We start from the raw sequence: 19,112 nt of genomic DNA on the forward strand, positions 1-19,112 counted from the left end.
CATATATATGATTATTTATTTATATTTTTGTGCACAAGTTCAAAACAAATCCAATGGAAATCATTAAATCTAACACAAAGAAAGAGAATTTCAATACTAAACAGATAAAATATAGACAAAAACACTGGCCATTTTTTTCCAACCGTTGGGGCCACAGGCAACCGTGGTTGCCCGTATGCCCAACCATTGGTCCCATCCGTACAGATGGAAAACCGCGCGGCTGTATGTAAACAAACAGACGACAGCAGTGGCTGAGGAGTGAGGAGCAGTGGAAGATGGCCCACCAAGAGACTTGTAAAGTGAACTGACAGAGCTGCTTTGTTTACTGTTTGATTGACAAGACAAGAGAACACCCCCCGTCCAGGCTTTAAAGCTGTGATCATGCCCACAACTGCTTCTTCCTCTCAATTAACTGCAGCAACAAGTCCATAACTTGGGGGATGGCAGCACAATCCACAACAGTCCTTACTTTAGTAGCAGACAGTGCCATGTTGATACAGGGTGACTGCCTTGTTTATGTTGTTCATAAGGGCAAGCAACCATGGCCATGGCCATCTCTACAGCAACATTTGCTTGCCTCATCTGCTAGATTTTATAATTAAGTGTTTCTAATAAATGCTTTAATTAGCCACATTATTGATGAATATAGGGCAACGTCTGAAATTTGCTCTGGCAAATTGTTATACTTATATAATTCTGTGTTAAAAAAAATCCCCCAAAATGATAAAATATGGCCACTAAAACCCACAGTTGAGGGAAAATATGGCCACTAAAACCCACAGTTGAGGGAAAATATGGCCACTAAAACCCACAGTTGAGGGAAAATATGGCCACTAAAACCCACAGTTGAGGGAAAATATGGCCACCAAAACCCACAGTTGAGGGAAAATATGGCCACCAAAACCCACAGTTGAGGGAATGAATATTATGTGATATGAATAATGTTCTAGAATCAGTTGTGTTCACTCTAGCATACTCATCTGTACCTGAAATTTGTATTATCACAGCTGAGAATTGTGAATTGCCTTTTACTTTTTCACAATGAAGTTTTTTGCCTTTCAGTCTTTTAATTCTTTAATCCTCTTACAGGTATTTCAAGAACCAAGGAAATCTAATCAGTTGGATGCAGTGCTGAATGAATATTCAAAAAACATCAATCTGACAGCCTCCAGCACCAGTGGGGTTACTGGCAGCCTGTTGTTTAGTGTTGTAGGTGAGTTACAATCAAATCTTGTTCCAGCAACTGTTAAGATCAATTCACACCATATGCCAACAGTTTCAGTCCTTACTTCTAACCTGCTTATCATGACAGTTGTACAGCGGTGCACTGACTTTCGTGCCTAATTGGGATGATTGTCATCAGTGTGAAAATCAAATCTACGAAGCTATATGCATTGACCTTATGTGAAATTAGCCAATCAGTGTCCAAGGACATGTTCAGTCCACCCGTTTGCCGCACAACTGATATATATATCATATATATATATATATATATATATATATATATATATATATATATATATATATATATATATATATGTATATATATTTTTTTTTACGTCGTTGCCTGTTGCGCTGGTAGGCATCTTCCTGGTTGGGCCAGATGGTTGGCCCAAGGCTTCTTCCAGGTGGGGCCTGATGGTCGGCCCAGCCCGTTCTGACGCAGGCGAGTGTTTATAGTGGCGCCATCTTGCATTGGGTCATGGTGCCCCCCGGAACTCGTTCTTGATTCGCTTGGACGGCTTCCTCTAGAGTCCGGGTTGATGGGTGGTCTTCAGGACAGCATGTGGGTAGTTTTAAGCCACTCGGCGGTGACTGAAAAATCCGAGTGGTAGCGTGGGGATTCGAACCCGCGTCGTCCATCACGCGGTGAATGTGGGCCCAGTACGTTACCAGTTCGGCCACCGCTCGCTGCGAGCGTTTAGCAATGAAAGGGTTAAGTATGATATGGAGGCGTAATATCGTATTTTGGAGGCGCGAAGTGATTCTCAATAATTACCTAGCTTTTTATGTGTCTAGCCATGTTTACTAGACGTGCACTTTTTTGTAAGATAAAAAGGTTTCTTTTGATATGAATAAAAGTTCTTCTATCAAAGTTTTGGGCAATTTCATCATTAAACTTGCATTTAATTTGTTTGTTGTGTTTCTACTGAATTATTCAAATCACTGGAATTTTGTTTTTCTCTTTTCTTATCATTGATGTACCACTGGTGGTACATGTGGCAGTTATTGGAAGTTTGCAACGTACCACTAGTAGTAAATATGGAGGTTAATGTGTTAAAGACGTTGCTGACAGATTTTGGCTTTTATATGGGTGTTACTCTTTTCACTCAGTTTAGTTTCTTCTTTGGCAAATGTTATACTTGATGGTTTCCACATAACCAGGAGGAAAAATGAGTGAGGGGATCAACTTCAGTGACGAGTTAGGCCGATGTGTTGTGATGGTTGGACTGCCCTACCCAAACACTCACTCCCCTGAACTAAAGGAGAAGATGCTCTACCTCAACAGGAATGTGGTGAGTCACAAAACATGAGACATTGTTATTTTCTTTGTCTCCTTCAAAGTTAAAAAAAAATCTTGTTTTCAGGATCTGTCATTATTTATCTGCTGCTGTATATCCATAGAACAGTTACTGTATTTGCCAAGGTAAAAAAAGCACTGGCTTACTGTTATCTATTATAGGAGCGGCAAGTAGTGGGCTTTTTTTTTTTTTTTTTTACTCTTTTTGTTGCTCTTGAGCTGTGTCCTTTGATGTGGAAAAAAAACAAAAAAAAAAACAAACAAACTGGCTGGGTCCAGCATGATGATGGGGGTGCAGCCCACACTGGACGAATCTACCCAAGGCAGCCGACACCCACTATGAGCTAGTATCGTGCAAGTGCAAAAAGAGCTGTCTGAAACGTTGCAAGTGCAAAAAGGCCGCAGCACTTGAATGCACAGCTTTGTGTGTGTGTGTGTGTGTGTGTGTGTGTGTGTGTGAGGGAGAGTGCTCACAAACTTGAGAGAACATTTTGCAAAATGGCAGCTGTCTTTAAACTTGTGGTGGCTACAGTTTATGTTTTCCTTAATTCAGTTTTTGATAAATGTTCAGACCAATGTTAGTGTTTGTATTATCCTTTGACTGGTACACTCATGTAAGGGTTTGTGAAATTATAGTAACCGCTAGCAGTCATTTTAGAAAATGGCTACCACAGTCATCAGGGACTTTGTTTTAAATGACCTAATATCCAAATCTGTTCATAATAGGATAGTCTACTATAATCTGTTCACTTAAGCTAGATTCCTGGTGCCTAGGCAGGTTGGAAAGCTTGCAGCTGATTGGCTGCTCCGCTCTCCCGCTAACACTCATGTCGGACCACATCTTGCATGCTCAAGTGAGACATGTTTCTTTATTACATGCCATAGCTCACCTCATATACGAGCTAGCCAGTTTTGGTTGACACCATCAGACTCAGCAGTGACTGTAGAATCAAGATTTATTTTAAAAACTCGACAAAACAAATAAGAAAATGGTATTACGATGAGTTGAACCATAAAGATGTTAAAAAAATGTTTATAACATGTTTTAATTATGCTCACTGTTTTCAACAGTTGTTCATTGACTGCAGAAATATATTATTACATTAAGTAGGAAAATTTCTCGTGAACACGATAGTGTGATCAGAATGCGGTTAAAGCTCTACGTATTGAAAACACAGAGTCATTTATAGCAACATTTCACTCGCCCCAACCATCACGGCGCTCGAGACACCCTGTATGATGATGTTAAAAAAAATGAGTGTCGCGCACGCCATGATGGTTGGGGCGAGTGACATGTTGCTATAAACAACCCTGTGTTTTCAATATGTGGAGCTTCATCTGCATTCTGATCACACTATCGTGTTCATGAGAGATTTCCCTACTCTTCTGAGTCTGATGGTGTCAACCAAAACTGGCTAGCTCTTATATGAGGTGAGCTATGGCATGTAATAAAGAAACATGTCTCACTCGAGCATGCAAGATGTGGTCCGACATGAGTGTTAGCGGGAGAGCGGAGCAGCCAATCAGCTGCAAGCTTTCCAACCTGCCTAGGCGCCAGGAATCTAGCTTAAGTGAACAGACTATAGCGTGCCAAATTTGGTGCTTTCCTCTTAACCCTTTCCTTGCGCGCAGTGTGGATGCGACTATCCCCTCAGGCGCAGTTGGGCAGCCCAATTAGGGGTCTCTTTTAACCTCTGTATCTCAAAAACTATTCATCACAGCTAAAAACCAAAAACACCATTGGAAAGAGGAGGTCCAGATCTATAGAAGCCACGTGAAACTGGCCGATCGGGTAGTGATGTGATGTGATGGTGTCGGAGGTATTGCCTTTACAACGGCACCTCGTGGCGGCTGTGGGGTTAGCCTCGCGCCGCATCTTACCACACACTCTCAACACCTGTCGCTTTCTCTGCAGCCACCACTACCCCATAGGCCAATTTCACGTCGAAAACTATAGCGTCGATCGCCGCCATTGGTAACGATCAAAACAAACAAAGTGACTGTGAAAGCAGCCCTTATTTACTTCACAGTGCGCACTTATACACTTCACCCTGAACTTAGGTGTTTTTCTGTTCTACAACTACAATCTTTCTCTTTACCAATACCTTCTTTTTACCCCCTCCCATGCCACCCCCCCATGGTCATGACCGCAGGAGCTATATGGGTCTGGTTGGCATCAGTAGATGACATACTTCTACTCTTCATGACTGCTAAAGAGCAAATAATATGATGATGGTGACTACATGGTGCGAAAGAGGGATGATGTTGCCACACAAGGTTCATTGGAATATACTTTGGCATTGTGGGAAATATAAATATTCACCTTGGAACATGCATCATTTTAAGATGTCTGGTGCAGTCTAACTCATAGCATCTTTAGATGTCTGGTGCAGTTTATGGGCTAAAGCTTGTAATACCACTTACACAGGAAATGTGAAAGCACCATAATTTTATCTTTATTTCCTAGAAATTTTCTATTTTATATTTTTCATGTTTTAAACATATCTGGAATGACCACATCATATTTAAAGTTATCAACTTACATGCTTGCAGAGTGATTTTTTTATTATTTTTTATTTTTTTCAGTCCACAGGTTTGGAAGGGAAGACAGCAGGATCAGTCTTCTATGAAAACCTGTGTTTTAAAGCTGTCAACCAATCCATAGGGCGAGCCATCCGTCATAGGTGAGTGTGTAATTCAAGTATGTTAACCCTGTCAATACGGTGACGCTGATTTCGGCGTCACAGTATGGAAAAGGTTAAGAGGAAATGGAAGAGGATTAATCCTCTTCTAAACCTTTTAATCCTCTTCTAAACCTCTTCTAAACCTCTTAATCCTCTTCTAAACCTCTTAATCCTCTTCCATTTCCTCTTAAGAGGTTTAGAAAAGGACTAAGAGGAAATGGAAGAGGATTAAGAGGTTTAGAAGAGGATTAATCCTCTTCCATTTCCTCTTAACCCTTTCCATACTGTGACACCGATGTCTGTGTCATGTATTGAAAGGGTTAATAATAATTTGTAAAATCTTTATACAGTACAACTTCGTTTATCCAGCACGAACAAGGGGGAAACTCATGCCAGATAAACCGTTTTGCTGTTGTTTTGAGACTTAATCCCATAGAATTGTTTTTTTTTTATGTCCAAGCCTATATCGCTGGTTGGGCGTGGTGATCAGCCCAAGCTTGTCATGGCGCAGGCAAGTGTTTATAGTGACGCCATCTATTTTCTTCTGGTAGCGGCGAATTCAAACCCACATCATCCAGAACGCAGCGAAACGCGGGACTGGCACGCTAACCACTCAACCACTGCCTCCCCTATAGAATAGAACCGCTATAGAATTGCTAATAAAGTAAATACATTCTACCCTTCCGAATAACAGGCCTAATGGTCCAGTAATAACGGTGAATGGCAGGTCTGAATACGTACGGTGGCACAACACACTGGTCTATGGCATGGTGCACTACCTTACACTGCCCATATTTCTTGACTATGTCATCGTTTATAAGGTACAGGTGGTTTTCTTACTTTGCGGGTTTTTACTTTGCGAATCTTCTAGTCTGCGAGTAATTTTTTGGGGGAGGGGGGAGGGAAATATCATGAGGAAGTAGTGGACACGAATTTATTCAATTTTCGACCCTTTTGAGTCGGTTTTCGAGCCTGGTCGCTAATTAAAAAGTAAAGCCCTTGCATTTTGCCGTCGGTTGATAATAACTTTTCTGTAGCCCCAGAAATAAGGGAGTTATGGCGATTCGCACCAAAGTGGTTAATTTTTCAAAATTCGCAGCTTAATGACGAGGGCATACAAAATCAAAAGAGAAAGACGTCCATTACTTGAGATGTTTCTGGACCATTGAATCATTCCTCTGGACTTGCAGGTCATGGACTGTGTAGCTACATCCAACCAGGGAAGGAAGACAAAACATCTGGCACAAAATCCTAGGTGCCATTAATTTTAATTATGAGCAGTGGGCAACTAAATTTGATTACCGTAAATAATTTTAAAATCGTTAGTATTGTTATCATATCGTATCTGTCCAATTCTTAAAATTCATTCTGTGAAACCCCATTTAATTTTTCACAGTATTCTTTCATCCCTTCCACTGGTAAACTCTGGAAGGTCATCTTTTGGCACCTTTTCTGTCTACTGTTTGTTTGGGGCAGTGTTGTGGGCATTTTTCTCATAATAAATGTTACCTTTGCCTTGCCTCCCGCACTATAAAATAAATTAGTCATAGAAATTGAAATATGAATGAAAATTGGTCTTACTAAGTGGTGTGCATACATACATTTTGTTAACAGACAGGACTATGCCAGCATCTTGTTGCTGGACCATCGCTACTGCCGACAGTCTTCCATCCAGGCGCTGCCAAGCTGGATCTCAAAACATCTCTGTGTCACAAAAAGATTTCCAGAAGCCTTCAGTCTTCTGAGAAAGGTGAGTACCAAACCCTGAGAGCAAGGATATGTTTGGGAGAGGTGAAAAAAGTATGTAATAAAGACAGTAGAGTAGTACATGTAACTCATAATTTTTGCATCAGAAAATGTGGCATGAGGCATATTTTTTTACATTATTGTAATTAAAGAATTTTGCCAACCTGACACTGTAGTCATCAAACTTAGTGATACATGATGTTAAGAATGTGTTTATCATACAGTAAATCTACTCTTTTACAGACCTTGATATAATAAATTTCAGATTTAACAAACTTGTTGGGCTAGTGCAGTATATGCTGAACAAGTCCTGTAATTGTGGGGCTTGGTTTGGTGGTAGGCCGGCTAAACATATACACATGTAGTGTGGCGGCTAGGCCTGATAAGGGAGCCTCCCATAACCCACTTGGCGAGTGAGGTACCTCTTTGGCTGACTCGGTAAGGAGTGGCTCTCCCATCACTCTGGTCGCGGGTTCAATCCCAGGCAGCTGGCGAATACCCTCTCCTTGTCTTGATTAATTTCTTGTGTGTTTTGATACACACAGAGGACGTGTGGGGATTATTGAGTAATAGACAGTGACAGTGGAGGCATAGCGGTAGGCATCCTCTTCTGCAATTCTGTTGAGTTTCCCCAAAGGGGTAATAGGTAGGATGGCCCATGCTCTCCGAGGTTAATAGAAAATGGGAATATTGGAGTTATGTCTCAAAGGGACATTGTGGAGCTATGTCTCAAAGGGACATTGTCAACACACAGAAATTAATCTACATAAGGGGGAAAGCCGTGTAGTGCGGTGACTAGGCCTGATAAGGGAGCCTTCCATAACCCGCTTAGCCAGTGGGGTACTTCTTTGGCCGACTCGGTAAGGAGTGGCTCTCCCGTCACGCTGGTCACGGGTTCAATCCCAGGCAGCTGGTGAATACCCTGTGCTTGTATTGATTAATTTCTTGTGTGTTTTGAGTAATAGAAAAGTAAGAAATCAATTCTCGGGGCATGCCCCGAGAGCTTATTTTTCTATTTCCTCTATTTTCCAACATGACCTCTGCGTGTATTGAAACACATGAGAAATTAATCAAAACCAGGAGAGGGTATTCGGCGGCTGCCTGGGATTGAACCCGCGACCAGCATGACGGGAGAGCCACTCCTTACCGAGTCGGCCAAAAAGGTACCCCACTCGCCAGGTGGGTTATGGGAGGCTCCCTTATCAGGCCTAGTCACCTCACTACACACACACTCAAATAAGTATCGTTACACATTCAGCACGATACAAACTGACACCAAGGACGCAGCCGTTGATAACAGGCTACTCATGTTGGTATCACTGCGTGTGTTGGGTGTGGCTTCACTTGCCTGAATCAAGTGAGTGGGACTTGTAAGTGAAGCAGTAGAATTTGAGCTGGGAGTACAGTAACGCTTCATGAAATACACAGGTGGAGTCTTAGTCGAAGTGACTTGATCTGTGTTATATGTAGCACTATAATACTGTCGTGTTTGGGTGATGAAATTATGCTGTAACACTTCACACACAACTGAATACTTAAAATTTCGTCCAGTTTGGGGACAATATGATAAACACCTTGCGTTACTGTTAGACTTAATCTTTCTTACCAGCAAACAATGCTTTTAGTGTTGCAATTTGAAGTTTTTTTTTTTTTTTTTCAGATGCCCACAGCTTATTCATGAGACAAAGACACGTTCAGTGGAAGCATTAATTCCTGGACTTTTACTCCAACTCCATCCCCTCTCAGATTTGTCTGAGGTGGGATGGAGGGGGGAGGGGGGTGTTTTGTGGGGTACTTCTATGATAATATTACTGTCTAGCAATTTATCTCAGTTATCTACAGATTAATTCATGGAAAGCATCATGAAATATGCAGCAAGTCCTCAAGTCCAAAATGCAGAGGGGCTCAGACCCCCTGCATATAATATGTTGAATTCATCACATATCACATGATAACTAACTTTTTTTTCTTTTTATTTCAGTTCTTCGTAGAGAAACGATTGGTGGCAGCAGTGTCAGATGCTGTGTAGATGATGTACGTCTTGACTGGCACAAGTTATGTACATTCTCTTCATCAGCATTCAAAAATAAGTCATTACAATAAACAAAACACTGTTTGAAATTTTGATATTTATTTAATGAATGTTAAGCTTTTTTAAAATGTCAAAATTATGATTCTTGATGTTGTTGAATAAAAGACATTCATTACATGAGTTTAGTAACCTTAAATTTTCAGTGTCAATGAAGTATTTGTCTTTAATATATACAGTAGGCACGGTTGATATATTGCATGGTAAGGTTTTTACTTGGCTTGAACTAGACTTGGTAAAATAGAAGGCTCAAGGAACAAAGAAAATACTTTTTTTCTAGTTGTACTTTGTTGGATATTCTTTGGCATTTCTAACAAGCTTCAGATACTTTGGAAGAGAGTCTGCTTGAGTCTGGAGGTAAGTTTGAGGCATGGAGTCCCACAGTTGTTGGATGGCGTCCTTGAGTAGTTCTGCAACCCAGCATCAGTCATTAGTTTTTCTTTGGCCGACTGGTAAAAGAGTGGCTCTCCCGTTACGCTGGTCGCGGGTTCGATCCCCGGCGCCGGCAAACCTTTCCTTGTCTGGATTAATTTCTCGTGCGTTTCGTTACACGCAGAGGTCGTGTGTGAGTGTAGTAAAGAGTAAAAATTCTGGCATTTCAATATCTCCCTCCCACGAATTAAGTCTTGTAACGGCGACACGGAACCCAAGTAATACGTCCGGCATAACAATAAAGTGTTGTGCTGGAAGCTTCCTCCGGCGACCATAGGCCTCTAGAAGGCTCCGGGAGGAACGAGCAGGGGGGCGGGGAACAAGGCGAGTCGTCCGCGGCCAGACGCCAGGCGGGAAGTCTTGCCAACTCGCATATACTTTTGCTACATGTTCTTGTATGATCTAAAATATACTGTAACATTCTAGACTGTACTGTTCAGGATATATATAGGAGAAGAGGGCGAGAGAGGGCTAGTCCCAGTCATAGTAAGCTAGTGGTAAGTGAAGAGTCAGTGAAGTGTACTACTAAGGAAGAATATTAAACTACAGAAGCTGTGCAAAGTGTTTACATATCTCCCTCCCACGGAGTCTCCTGACGGCGACACGGAACCCAAGTAACACGTCCGGCATAACAATATTTTCAGAGGAAATCTCGGATGGTAGACTGACAGTAGAGACATCTGGTGGGCCGTGCCTCTTCATAAGTTCCCCATTGTGATATGTAGGTGTATCTTGAAAAGTAGAGCTAACGAACAATTTTAACCGTGATATTCATTATCAGTGACCTAAAATTAGTTGGAAATTGTTACTCTGGCATCTTGTCCCGAGTAGTTGAACACCATCTTTCTTTTTGTTTCGTTGTATAATCACACTCTGTCCTGCCTGGGGGTTGGGATGGCATGCTCCTCCCTTCTCCCTTGTTGTTTACCTGCAACAATAAACTATCAATCAATCAATCAATTCTTTCATAGGAGCTGCCGATACAAAGGCTGGCTGGGAAGAAATCTCAAGGCACCTGTGACATCAAGATCAAGAGCAAGATCAACATGGCGGCGGCGGCGGCGAGTCCTCTGAGCGTACGTTTGAATTCCTTAATGTATCTCTGTCTAATTTTTTCCTTACCATGCTTTACTGTGGGCTCCGCAGCGTGTATGTCAACTAACGTAATTCGACGTTTAGATAATGTGCGTGACCAACAACACGAAAGGCAAGGGGAGCAGGGGTGCCAAACTACCCCTCGTCTCTCTCTCTCTCTCTCTCTCTCTCTCTCTCTCTCTCTCTCTCTCTCTGAAATCCTTCCTTTCCTCTTTTTTCCTCCTCCTCTTCCTCTCCCTTTCGTTACTCTTTTCCTCCTTTTCCTTCTATTGTTCCTCCTCTTTCCCCCTGGCTCCTCCTCTCTCCCACCCGTTTGTTTTTCTAGTCATTTTTTTTATCATTCTCCCCAACTCTCTCTCTCTCTCTCTCTCTCTCTCTCTCTCTCTCTCTCTCTCTCTCTCTCTCTCTCTCTCTCTCTTATTTAAACAAAAGCACATAGATGGAATCCTATTAGTAGGGTATGGTGCTGTTTCACTGTGAGATACTGAGATGTTGAATTCATTATGGCCATCTTGCTCAAAGTTGGTATGTTTTTTCCAGAAGTTCACCCGTCTCAGCGAGGGACACCTTACTGCTATGGGCATTTATTTTATCCACACACAACACTGCGGTAATTGTGGAGAGTCACTCCTCGCCTCCAAAATACGATATTACGCCTCCAGGTTATAGTTAAGGGACGAAATTCATGTCCCTCCACCATAATATGAAGGCGCAAGTACTTAAAAGTAAAGAAAAAGGCCTAATCCCCTTCCCCTAACGATCTCGAGGGACCCGTGGGAAATCGGGGTTTTTGGGTGGGGGAGCGTATTACCCATACTGCTGCATTGCGTCACTCACTAATCACTCGTTTCTGAGATATTAATTCCTTAGAGTATGGTCTGGGGGGCATGTGTCGAGGGATTTATTTCTGTTCATTGTGTTTTGGCAGCTGAGGGCAGGTCAGGTATGGTTAGGATAGATTTACTTGAGTTGGGTCAGATTAGGTTGGATGAAGTTAAATTTGGTTTGGTTAGATTCAGTTGTGATGAATATATCATCACCTTCGTAAACAAACTGCCTAAGTCATTATTTTCTACTTTTCAGGAAATCAGAAAAGAACTGTCATTATCTCATTTGGCTTAAGATTTAGGCAGAAACAAAAAGGCCAATTCTAGAACACTCGAACCCTGAATGACGAAGGCAACTGTACACATGTTGAAAAAGTTGATGTAGACAAAAACCTGGAAAACGCTGAAAAATGACTTAGACAATTATTTTATGGGGGTGACAATATGATATATGCTTTATGTTGCACTGTTTGTTGACACCGGCAGTCAGTGATCCAGTGGGTGTACTTCTGTAGTTTTACTGTTATTATATTTTGTTGTATTTTGATCCCTGAATGTAGTGCAGTATCTAATGGCATAGCCTCCAGCAAATTAAATAACTTGATATAATGATGTAAAAAGCTTGTTAGAGGAGCCTAGCAGTTAGTGGTCAGGGTGGGTTAGATTTAGTTAGCCCGTCCACTGCGATTGGCATGGATTTGGCTTTCGCTGGTAGCCTGGTAACATACAGTCCCGGGTCTTACTCTGCCTCTGTGGTGGATAGTGGAGTGTTTCCCATGTGGTAATGGTGTACTGGGTATTTCCTCCCAAAGTGCAGGACTTTACATTTTTCTTCTTTGAATTGTAGCAGCCACTTTTTGTTCCACTCCTGTAGCTTGGTGAGGTCTTCTGGTAGGAAATTCGCAGTCAAGGGGTTAAGCTAGGTTAGGTTTGCATTTGAGGGGGATCTCCTGAGAAAAACTTTTGTGGTCAAAAGGCGTTAAGCAAAACCTGGGTCAGTATTCGTAGATTGTAATGGTTATAAGTGTTTGGCAGACACGATTTGTTATCATCCAAGAAAAGACCTGTGATATTGAGATGGTTCATATGTGCCCATTCACCTTATATCTTGACAAATACTGTATGGCATAGTCTCTAGGATCAAAATGTTTTCTCAAGAATTATATGTAAGCTCATAAAAAATAAGGTCCCACCTTTTATGATGTAGAGTAGCTATTTTCTTAAGGCTGATTTACAGAAACAGTAGTGTCTTTGATTCTAAACTCCACCATTGTCATACCTACATGTCCCTACAGGTGCGCCTACAAACAGCCCTCAGCCAGCCTCAGGTGGCGACACGCTGTGAAGAAGTAGGAAGAATACTGTCAGAGGCTACAACAAAAGATGCAGGCTACATATTAAAGGCCACAGTGGAGAACCTCCTTGGCCTGACTGCACCCAGCACACTACAAGGCCACGTGGGATGGGGTCTGAGGGTCATAACTCGATCAGCTCAACCACGAGAATTTGAGCAACTACGGGCATTTCTTGGACCAAATGGACCCCTCCTGGCACTTATATTTCGGTTGGCCAGTGACCCATATATGGCATTTGAATTCCCTGTAGCCTGGCTGCCGGTACGGAACTTCTACCTTTAGAATTATTGGTATTATTAGATATGTACAGTAAGACTCACCTGCTTTTCATGTACCCAAACCATATAGATTAAGAATGGCACAGTTATGAAAACACTTAGACAGTTATGTCAATTGCAACCAAGGAGTCTATGAGAGGGAACATAGGGAATATGAAAGAGGGGCTGGCTGTGAGACTGTCAGTAGATAGATTAGTAAGATCAAATGGTACATAAAAGGGAGAAAAGTGAAAAGGAATGGAGTGAATGTTGCAAGAAGTGAGTGTATTAAGTTATTAACAGAAATAACTGGAGACCTATGTCATGAAGGACAGCTTGAGAAATTTATTCATTTCAAGTGGGCTAATTTACTAGCATGAAAGGGGTTTTGCTTTAGAGGTGATTGAAGGGAGATAAGCACATTGGATTTTTAGGGAAGGTAAGGTACGTTGGATATGATGCATGCAAATGTGATTTTTGTATGGAAGTTAAGAACCTGCATTTAATGAAAGTGATACCCGCAACATGGTGCGGGCTGCTGCTAGCTGTACAAAAACATGTGACTTAGCGCAGGGATTTTGGATGTGAAATGCTAATGCAAAGAATATGCCTGGGCATACATGTAATCTTGCTGACTACAAGTCTTATTCATGGAAGAAACTAGACAGATACCCATGTATGAATAGGCTGAAAGACAGGGCAACACTTCCATCCCAGAAAACACAGCCATGGAGACGAAAATCATGTGAAACGAATGTAAAAAGAGGCCTACATGTGGTCGCCCACAACTTCTTTCCATGTCCTCTTGTTTCTCTCTCATTCCACACACACAGGTCATCTCTGTCCAAATGCTCCACTCCGTTCGCCACCCTGTACACCTCTATCAGGTCTCCTCTTTCTCTTCATCTCTCCAGGGTTGTGAGCCCCATGCTATTGAGTCTCTTCATAAGTCCGATCTCGAAGTTCCGGTACCATCTTAGTTGCCACTCTCTGCACTCTTTCCAGCTTTCTTATGTTCTTCTTTTCTTGAGGAGACCAGACCACTGCTGCATACTCCAACCTTGGCCTTATCATTGTGACTATTATTTTCTTCATCATCTCTTCGTCCAAATACACAAATGCCGTCTTTATGTTCCTCAGCAAATTCAGAGTTTGTCCCGTTATCCTGCTGATGTGTTTGTCCGGTGACGTGTTCTCTGAGATAGTCACTCCCAAATCTTTTTCCTCCACTCCTCTGCATATTGCCTCACTTACCATTTTGTAATCATATTTGCATCATCTGCCACTCCTACCAAACTCCATTTTTTTACATTTCCCAAGGTTGAACTCCATCTGCCATGTACCACTCCACTCCTATATGTATGTGTCCGTGTGTGTGTGCGCGTGCTTGTGTGCGCGCATGTGCGCTTTTCTTATTTAGTCAAAAAGGATTTTCCTGTCTGAATGACTAGCACATCAAATTTGTATATGCAAGCTGGAGTGAGTGAAGTCATGAGAGAAGGATGTTGGCATGTAATGGGGAGTGTATGAAGTGATGTTTACAGCCTTTTCACGTGGATTTCTGCCCCCCTCCCCCCTCAGGCCAAATCCCGCATGGAAATAGAAGAAGGAACACCAAGTCCATTTTATGCCAACAAAGTCCAGTATCCTGGCCCTGGCAAAGCTCCTTTCAACATCTTGCTGAGTATCCTTTTATTAAAGTTATGTGAACATTTTTGGTGTGTAGGCAAAGGGCATTCCTATTCAGATATCTGTCTTTTCATTTGATAATTTCATATTTTATGTACTTTTTCTCTCTCTCTCTCTCTCTCTCTTCTCTCTCTCTCTCTCTCTCTCTCTCTCTCTCTCTCTCTCTCTCTCTCTCTCTCTCTCTCTCTCTCTCTCTCTCTCTCTCTCTCTCTCTCTCTCTCTCTCTCTCTCTCTCTCTCTCTCTCTCTCTCTCTCTCTCTCTCTCTCTCTCTCTCTCTCTCTCTCTCTCTCTCTCTCTCTCTCTCTCTCTCTCTCTCTCTCTCTCTCTCTCTCTCTCTCTCTCTCTCAAATATAATATATTCATAATGATTCATGTTAAAACCTTAACTCCACCTACTTATCAGATGCCTTTGAGTACTACCTTTTCCATTTTGCACACTTCCTGGTTGGTGGTAGCAGCAGCACCACCAACAACAACACAAGTGGAGGCAGTAGTGGAATGGGTCAGCGTTGGACACTGACATGGTCTACTGCTGGTGATGCTCTGTACCCGACACTGCTGGAAGAATATTTGACTGCATTTCTTCCCTGCGATGGCTCTCTTCCTCCAGGACCCCCCAGTCCACCTGTTTCTCCCAGGGGTGTCTTGGCAGCAAGGTGGGAGTTGTTTGTTTTTGTCTCCTCATTATGTTTATGTGCATTTATCTATTTATTTATTTATGTACATGCAGGTAATTCAATTTCCGGCAGTTCTATCTCCGCTGTGGTAGAGGGTCACTGTTCTTCCCCTAAACGTATCTACAGTGGTGTTCCACAGGGCTCTGTGCTATCACCCACTCTCTTCCTGTTATTCATCAATGATCTTTCCATTACAAATTGTCCTATCCACTCTTATGCTGATGACTAGGGATGTACTGATACCAAAATTTTGACCGATACCGATAGCTGTGCACTGATTTTTTTTATACAACAATTCCAGCAGCTAAAGGGCAATATCAAATGTTAAGAAAAAAAAAAAGACCCACTACTCGTTGTTCCACCATAAAAGGGAAGAAAAAAAAGTAATCAGTGCTGGCCTGAAAAAAAGGTGTCTATAGTCATGAAGACTGTGAAGAAATCCCCAGACCCTGGCAGCGTGCCCCATTGCGGGGTGACCGTCTGACTGTCGTGACTGACTGAGGCAGGCAAATGATGAAGGCAGATGAAAGATGAACAGCTGGGTGGGCTACTGGCTGACTACCCAGGCCGGGATTTGAACTCAGGCCCACAAATTCGCAGTTAGGGACGCTAACCACTGCACCGTGAGGGCTGGTTGATAAATGGTGGGTACCTGGGGAAAGTAAACTGGTAAGCTGAGTGCCACACCTGCCCTGTGTCCGAGGGTAATGGGCCTTTACTCACCACAGGCTCAAGGGCCGATGTGACAGATGAGCACTGAGGCCATGCATACCTATAGTGTTACCACCAACTTTACCTTTACCTTACCTCATATTCTTTGTACTTTATCTCTGAATTAAAATTATTCATACACCACCACACCTTTGTCACCAGACCTGGCTGCAGTGGGGCAACAAATCTGTACTTGAGTGGTCTAGCTGCCTCTCCCATCACCCACAGACCTCTCCATTCCCTTGGTCACCCACATCACAGCTTCTCAGAGGTGGTGGGAGGAGTTGGAGGAATAGTAGGTGGCATGCCCCACACATCCTCTCCCTTGCATCTCCAACAGCATCACAGCCACCACTCTCCTGTGGCCACATCTGTTGCTGCCTTGGCATCATCACCTCATGGAACAAGTCAGCCAGGTCTCAGTGTGTGGACCAGCCAGGTAGTGTTGCTCATGTGTATTGTCATTGAACCCTTGTTTATTTAAGCTCGTCCCCATTCTGTTGTACATCCTAATGCAAAACTCAACCAGTATCTTCATCATATTTTCATCCCTTTTACTGGCAAACTCTGAATCCTTGTACTTGCATCAGTAATTCCTCCTTCCTATAACTGAAACTCTTTCCAGAGGGGAGTATCTAGATACTGCTGGAACCAAAACTGTTTACTGTAGTTACTCTTTTGGCATCCATAGTATTAATTCTATAGGAGCAGGGTGTTGTTTGCATTTCTTTAATCTTGTTTTGCCCTTGCTCTGCCTCCCTCAACCCAATACTAAAATAGAGTGGTAATAAAAATATTGCTGCAGGTGTTGGTGCAAGTGTTCATTGAGATGTGGGTGAATCAGTGTGTGGTACCCAACACCACAACACGCACTGCTGCTACACCACGGCCTGGCCACCCACTGCACCACACTGCCACACCAATTGCTGCCACACAGGTGAGTCGGACATTGTAGATTGGCACGTGAGGTAAAGTTACGTCGTTGTTTCTTCTGCTGCTGCTGCCTCTGCCTCCATTACTTCTGCTGCTGTGGGTGCTGTGTGATGTGTTCTTTTGTTTCCCTAATGTCTGTCAACATCTAAAAGCAATTACAAACCACCATTAATTGATAAGTGGAAGGAGGTATGATAGCAAAGGTCACCTGCTTTCCTTGTATGAATTTTGTGAACATGTGTGAGACAGTGGCAAACCCTCTACTTCTTAACAGTAATAGTAAGACATCAGTTCCTAATCAGCTCTTGGGTGATATACAGTGGTGGGCACCGCTAACTGGTAATCCACTAACTAAAAAGTTAGCTTCACTTACACTAAATCGCTAAACTGCCAAAGAAATTAGTGGAAGCTAACGCTAACTAATGGTCGCTAACTTTTCTTTATTTGGACTTAGCTTCGGTTTAGTATTTTGGCTTTAAAACCCTTAGAAACAGACCTAGTGACCCAAAATTTTAATATATTGTAGCTTAAACATAGAGCTTTTATTGTCCTGGGCGACTTCAATGCTACTACTGGCACTGACAGGGTTGGCTATGAGCTATGTGTTGGTCCCCGTGGATCTGGTACCAGGAACATCAACAGTTCTCTCCTGAATTTTGCAAAATCCAGAAGGTTGAGAATTGCGGGTTCCTGGTACCAGAGACCAGAGCTGCACCGCTGGACTTGGTATAGCGATGCCGGAGGGGTAGCTAAGGAGATCAACCACATCCTTGTAAGTACTCGTTGGAGGAGCCTTCAGTGTGCCAGGCAAGGTGCTTGCCCACCTATTGCTGATATGAATCTGCAGCCAGCTGCTGAAGCTGCAGAGACCTGAACAGTCTGGGTTCAGGCCTGGCAAGTCAACAACTGACCGTATCCTAGCACTTCGCGTACTGGTGGAGCGCTGACGTGAGTTTCAACAGGGGATGCTTGCAGCCTATGTCGATCTCAAGAAGGCGTTTGATTCAGTGCATCTCGAAGCACTCTGGGATTTTCTGCAACTCCGTGGGATTCCTGCGAGGACTATTGGTTTGTTGACTGGCCTGTATTCTGGGACAAGGAGTGCTGTGAAGTGTTGGGGGGGCTTGTCCAGCTTCTTTCCCGTGAATGCGGGAGTGAGGTAGGGCTGTGTCCTTGCCCCATCGCTTTTCAACACTTGTATGGACTGGATACTGGGCAGAGTTGTGGAGCATCCATTGGCAATACTAGGGTCACTGACCTTGTGTTTGCTGATGATGCAGTAATCCTGGCGGAGTCGCTGGAGGTTTTGATGATGGCTCTCGAGGCACTGCACGAGGAGGCGAAGCCCTTGGGACTTCAGGTCTCCTGGGCCAAGACCAAGTTACAGGTGTTTGGAGGCTTGCTGGATGACACAGTGCAGTCTGTTCATGCGTGTGGCGAGGACGTTGAGATCTCAGAAAGTTTCACGTATCTTGGTTGCGTAGTTTATAACAACAGTGAGTCTGGCCAGGAAGTCTTACGACGGATTGGTCTGGCCCACGGTGTTATGGACTCGCTCAACACGAGTATATGGCGTTGTCGATACCTGTGCAGAAGGACAAAGATCTGGATCTTTAAGTCCCTTGGGCTCCCTGTCTTACTCTATGGTTGTGAGACATGAACACTAAATAGAAACTTGGAGAGGCGGATTAATGCATTTGGTAATAAGTGTCTACGCAGAATCATGGGATATTGCCGGAATGACTTTGTGTCAAACTGGCAACTACTCTGTGAGACTGAGTCGACATATATTACTTGCATAGTCCGTCAACGGCAACTCCGGTTATACGGGCACGTGGCACGTTTTCCGGAAGCTGATCCTGCTCATCGGGTTGTCTCTGTAAGAGACAATCCTTAGTGGAGGAGGCCAAGGGGACGCCCACAGATTGAGTTCATGGCTTGAGCAAGTCGATAGATCCTGCCGGGAAGGACTCGGGTTGGGAAGGGGGCCTGCATGGAGACTCGCTTGAGAGACACCCGGGCTTGGCGTCATAGGGTGGGCGAGGCGACGTGCCCCCCAGCGTATGCCCCCATTGATTGATTGATTGATTTCCAT

The 19,112-nt window shown here is 43.2% G+C and overlaps 2 protein-coding genes across 3 annotated transcripts in view; both read left to right on the plus strand.

The window, feature by feature from the left end:
- LOC126980507 (ATP-dependent DNA helicase DDX11-like) overlaps positions 1–9,158 on the plus strand; it is a 36,005-nt gene extending 26,847 nt beyond the window's left edge. The window contains exons 17-21 of the mRNA XM_050830479.1: positions 1,090–1,213; positions 2,386–2,516; positions 5,108–5,205; positions 6,820–6,955; positions 8,933–9,158. Of these exons, the coding sequence (XP_050686436.1) occupies positions 1,090–1,213; positions 2,386–2,516; positions 5,108–5,205; positions 6,820–6,955; positions 8,933–8,980 (537 nt within the window). The 3' untranslated portion in view covers positions 8,981–9,158. The remainder of the gene's footprint in view (positions 1–1,089; positions 1,214–2,385; positions 2,517–5,107; positions 5,206–6,819; positions 6,956–8,932) is intronic.
- A 1,256-nt stretch (positions 9,159–10,414) lies between these two features.
- The window catches only part of LOC126980506 (sphingomyelin phosphodiesterase 4-like), a 36,462-nt gene continuing 27,764 nt past the window's right edge, over positions 10,415–19,112 (plus strand). For both annotated transcript variants that reach the window (XM_050830476.1, XM_050830477.1), the window contains exons 1-6: positions 10,415–10,548; positions 12,690–13,010; positions 14,588–14,690; positions 15,100–15,352; positions 16,247–16,523; positions 16,890–17,021. In XM_050830476.1, coding sequence (XP_050686433.1) covers positions 10,519–10,548; positions 12,690–13,010; positions 14,588–14,690; positions 15,100–15,352; positions 16,247–16,523; positions 16,890–17,021 — 1,116 coding nt within the window. In that variant the 5' untranslated portion in view covers positions 10,415–10,518. The remainder of the gene's footprint in view (positions 10,549–12,689; positions 13,011–14,587; positions 14,691–15,099; positions 15,353–16,246; positions 16,524–16,889; positions 17,022–19,112) is intronic.

Source organism: Eriocheir sinensis, chromosome 44 (genome assembly GCF_024679095.1).
Source record: "Eriocheir sinensis breed Jianghai 21 chromosome 44, ASM2467909v1, whole genome shotgun sequence".
Taxonomy (NCBI): Eukaryota; Metazoa; Arthropoda; class Malacostraca; order Decapoda; family Varunidae; genus Eriocheir; species Eriocheir sinensis.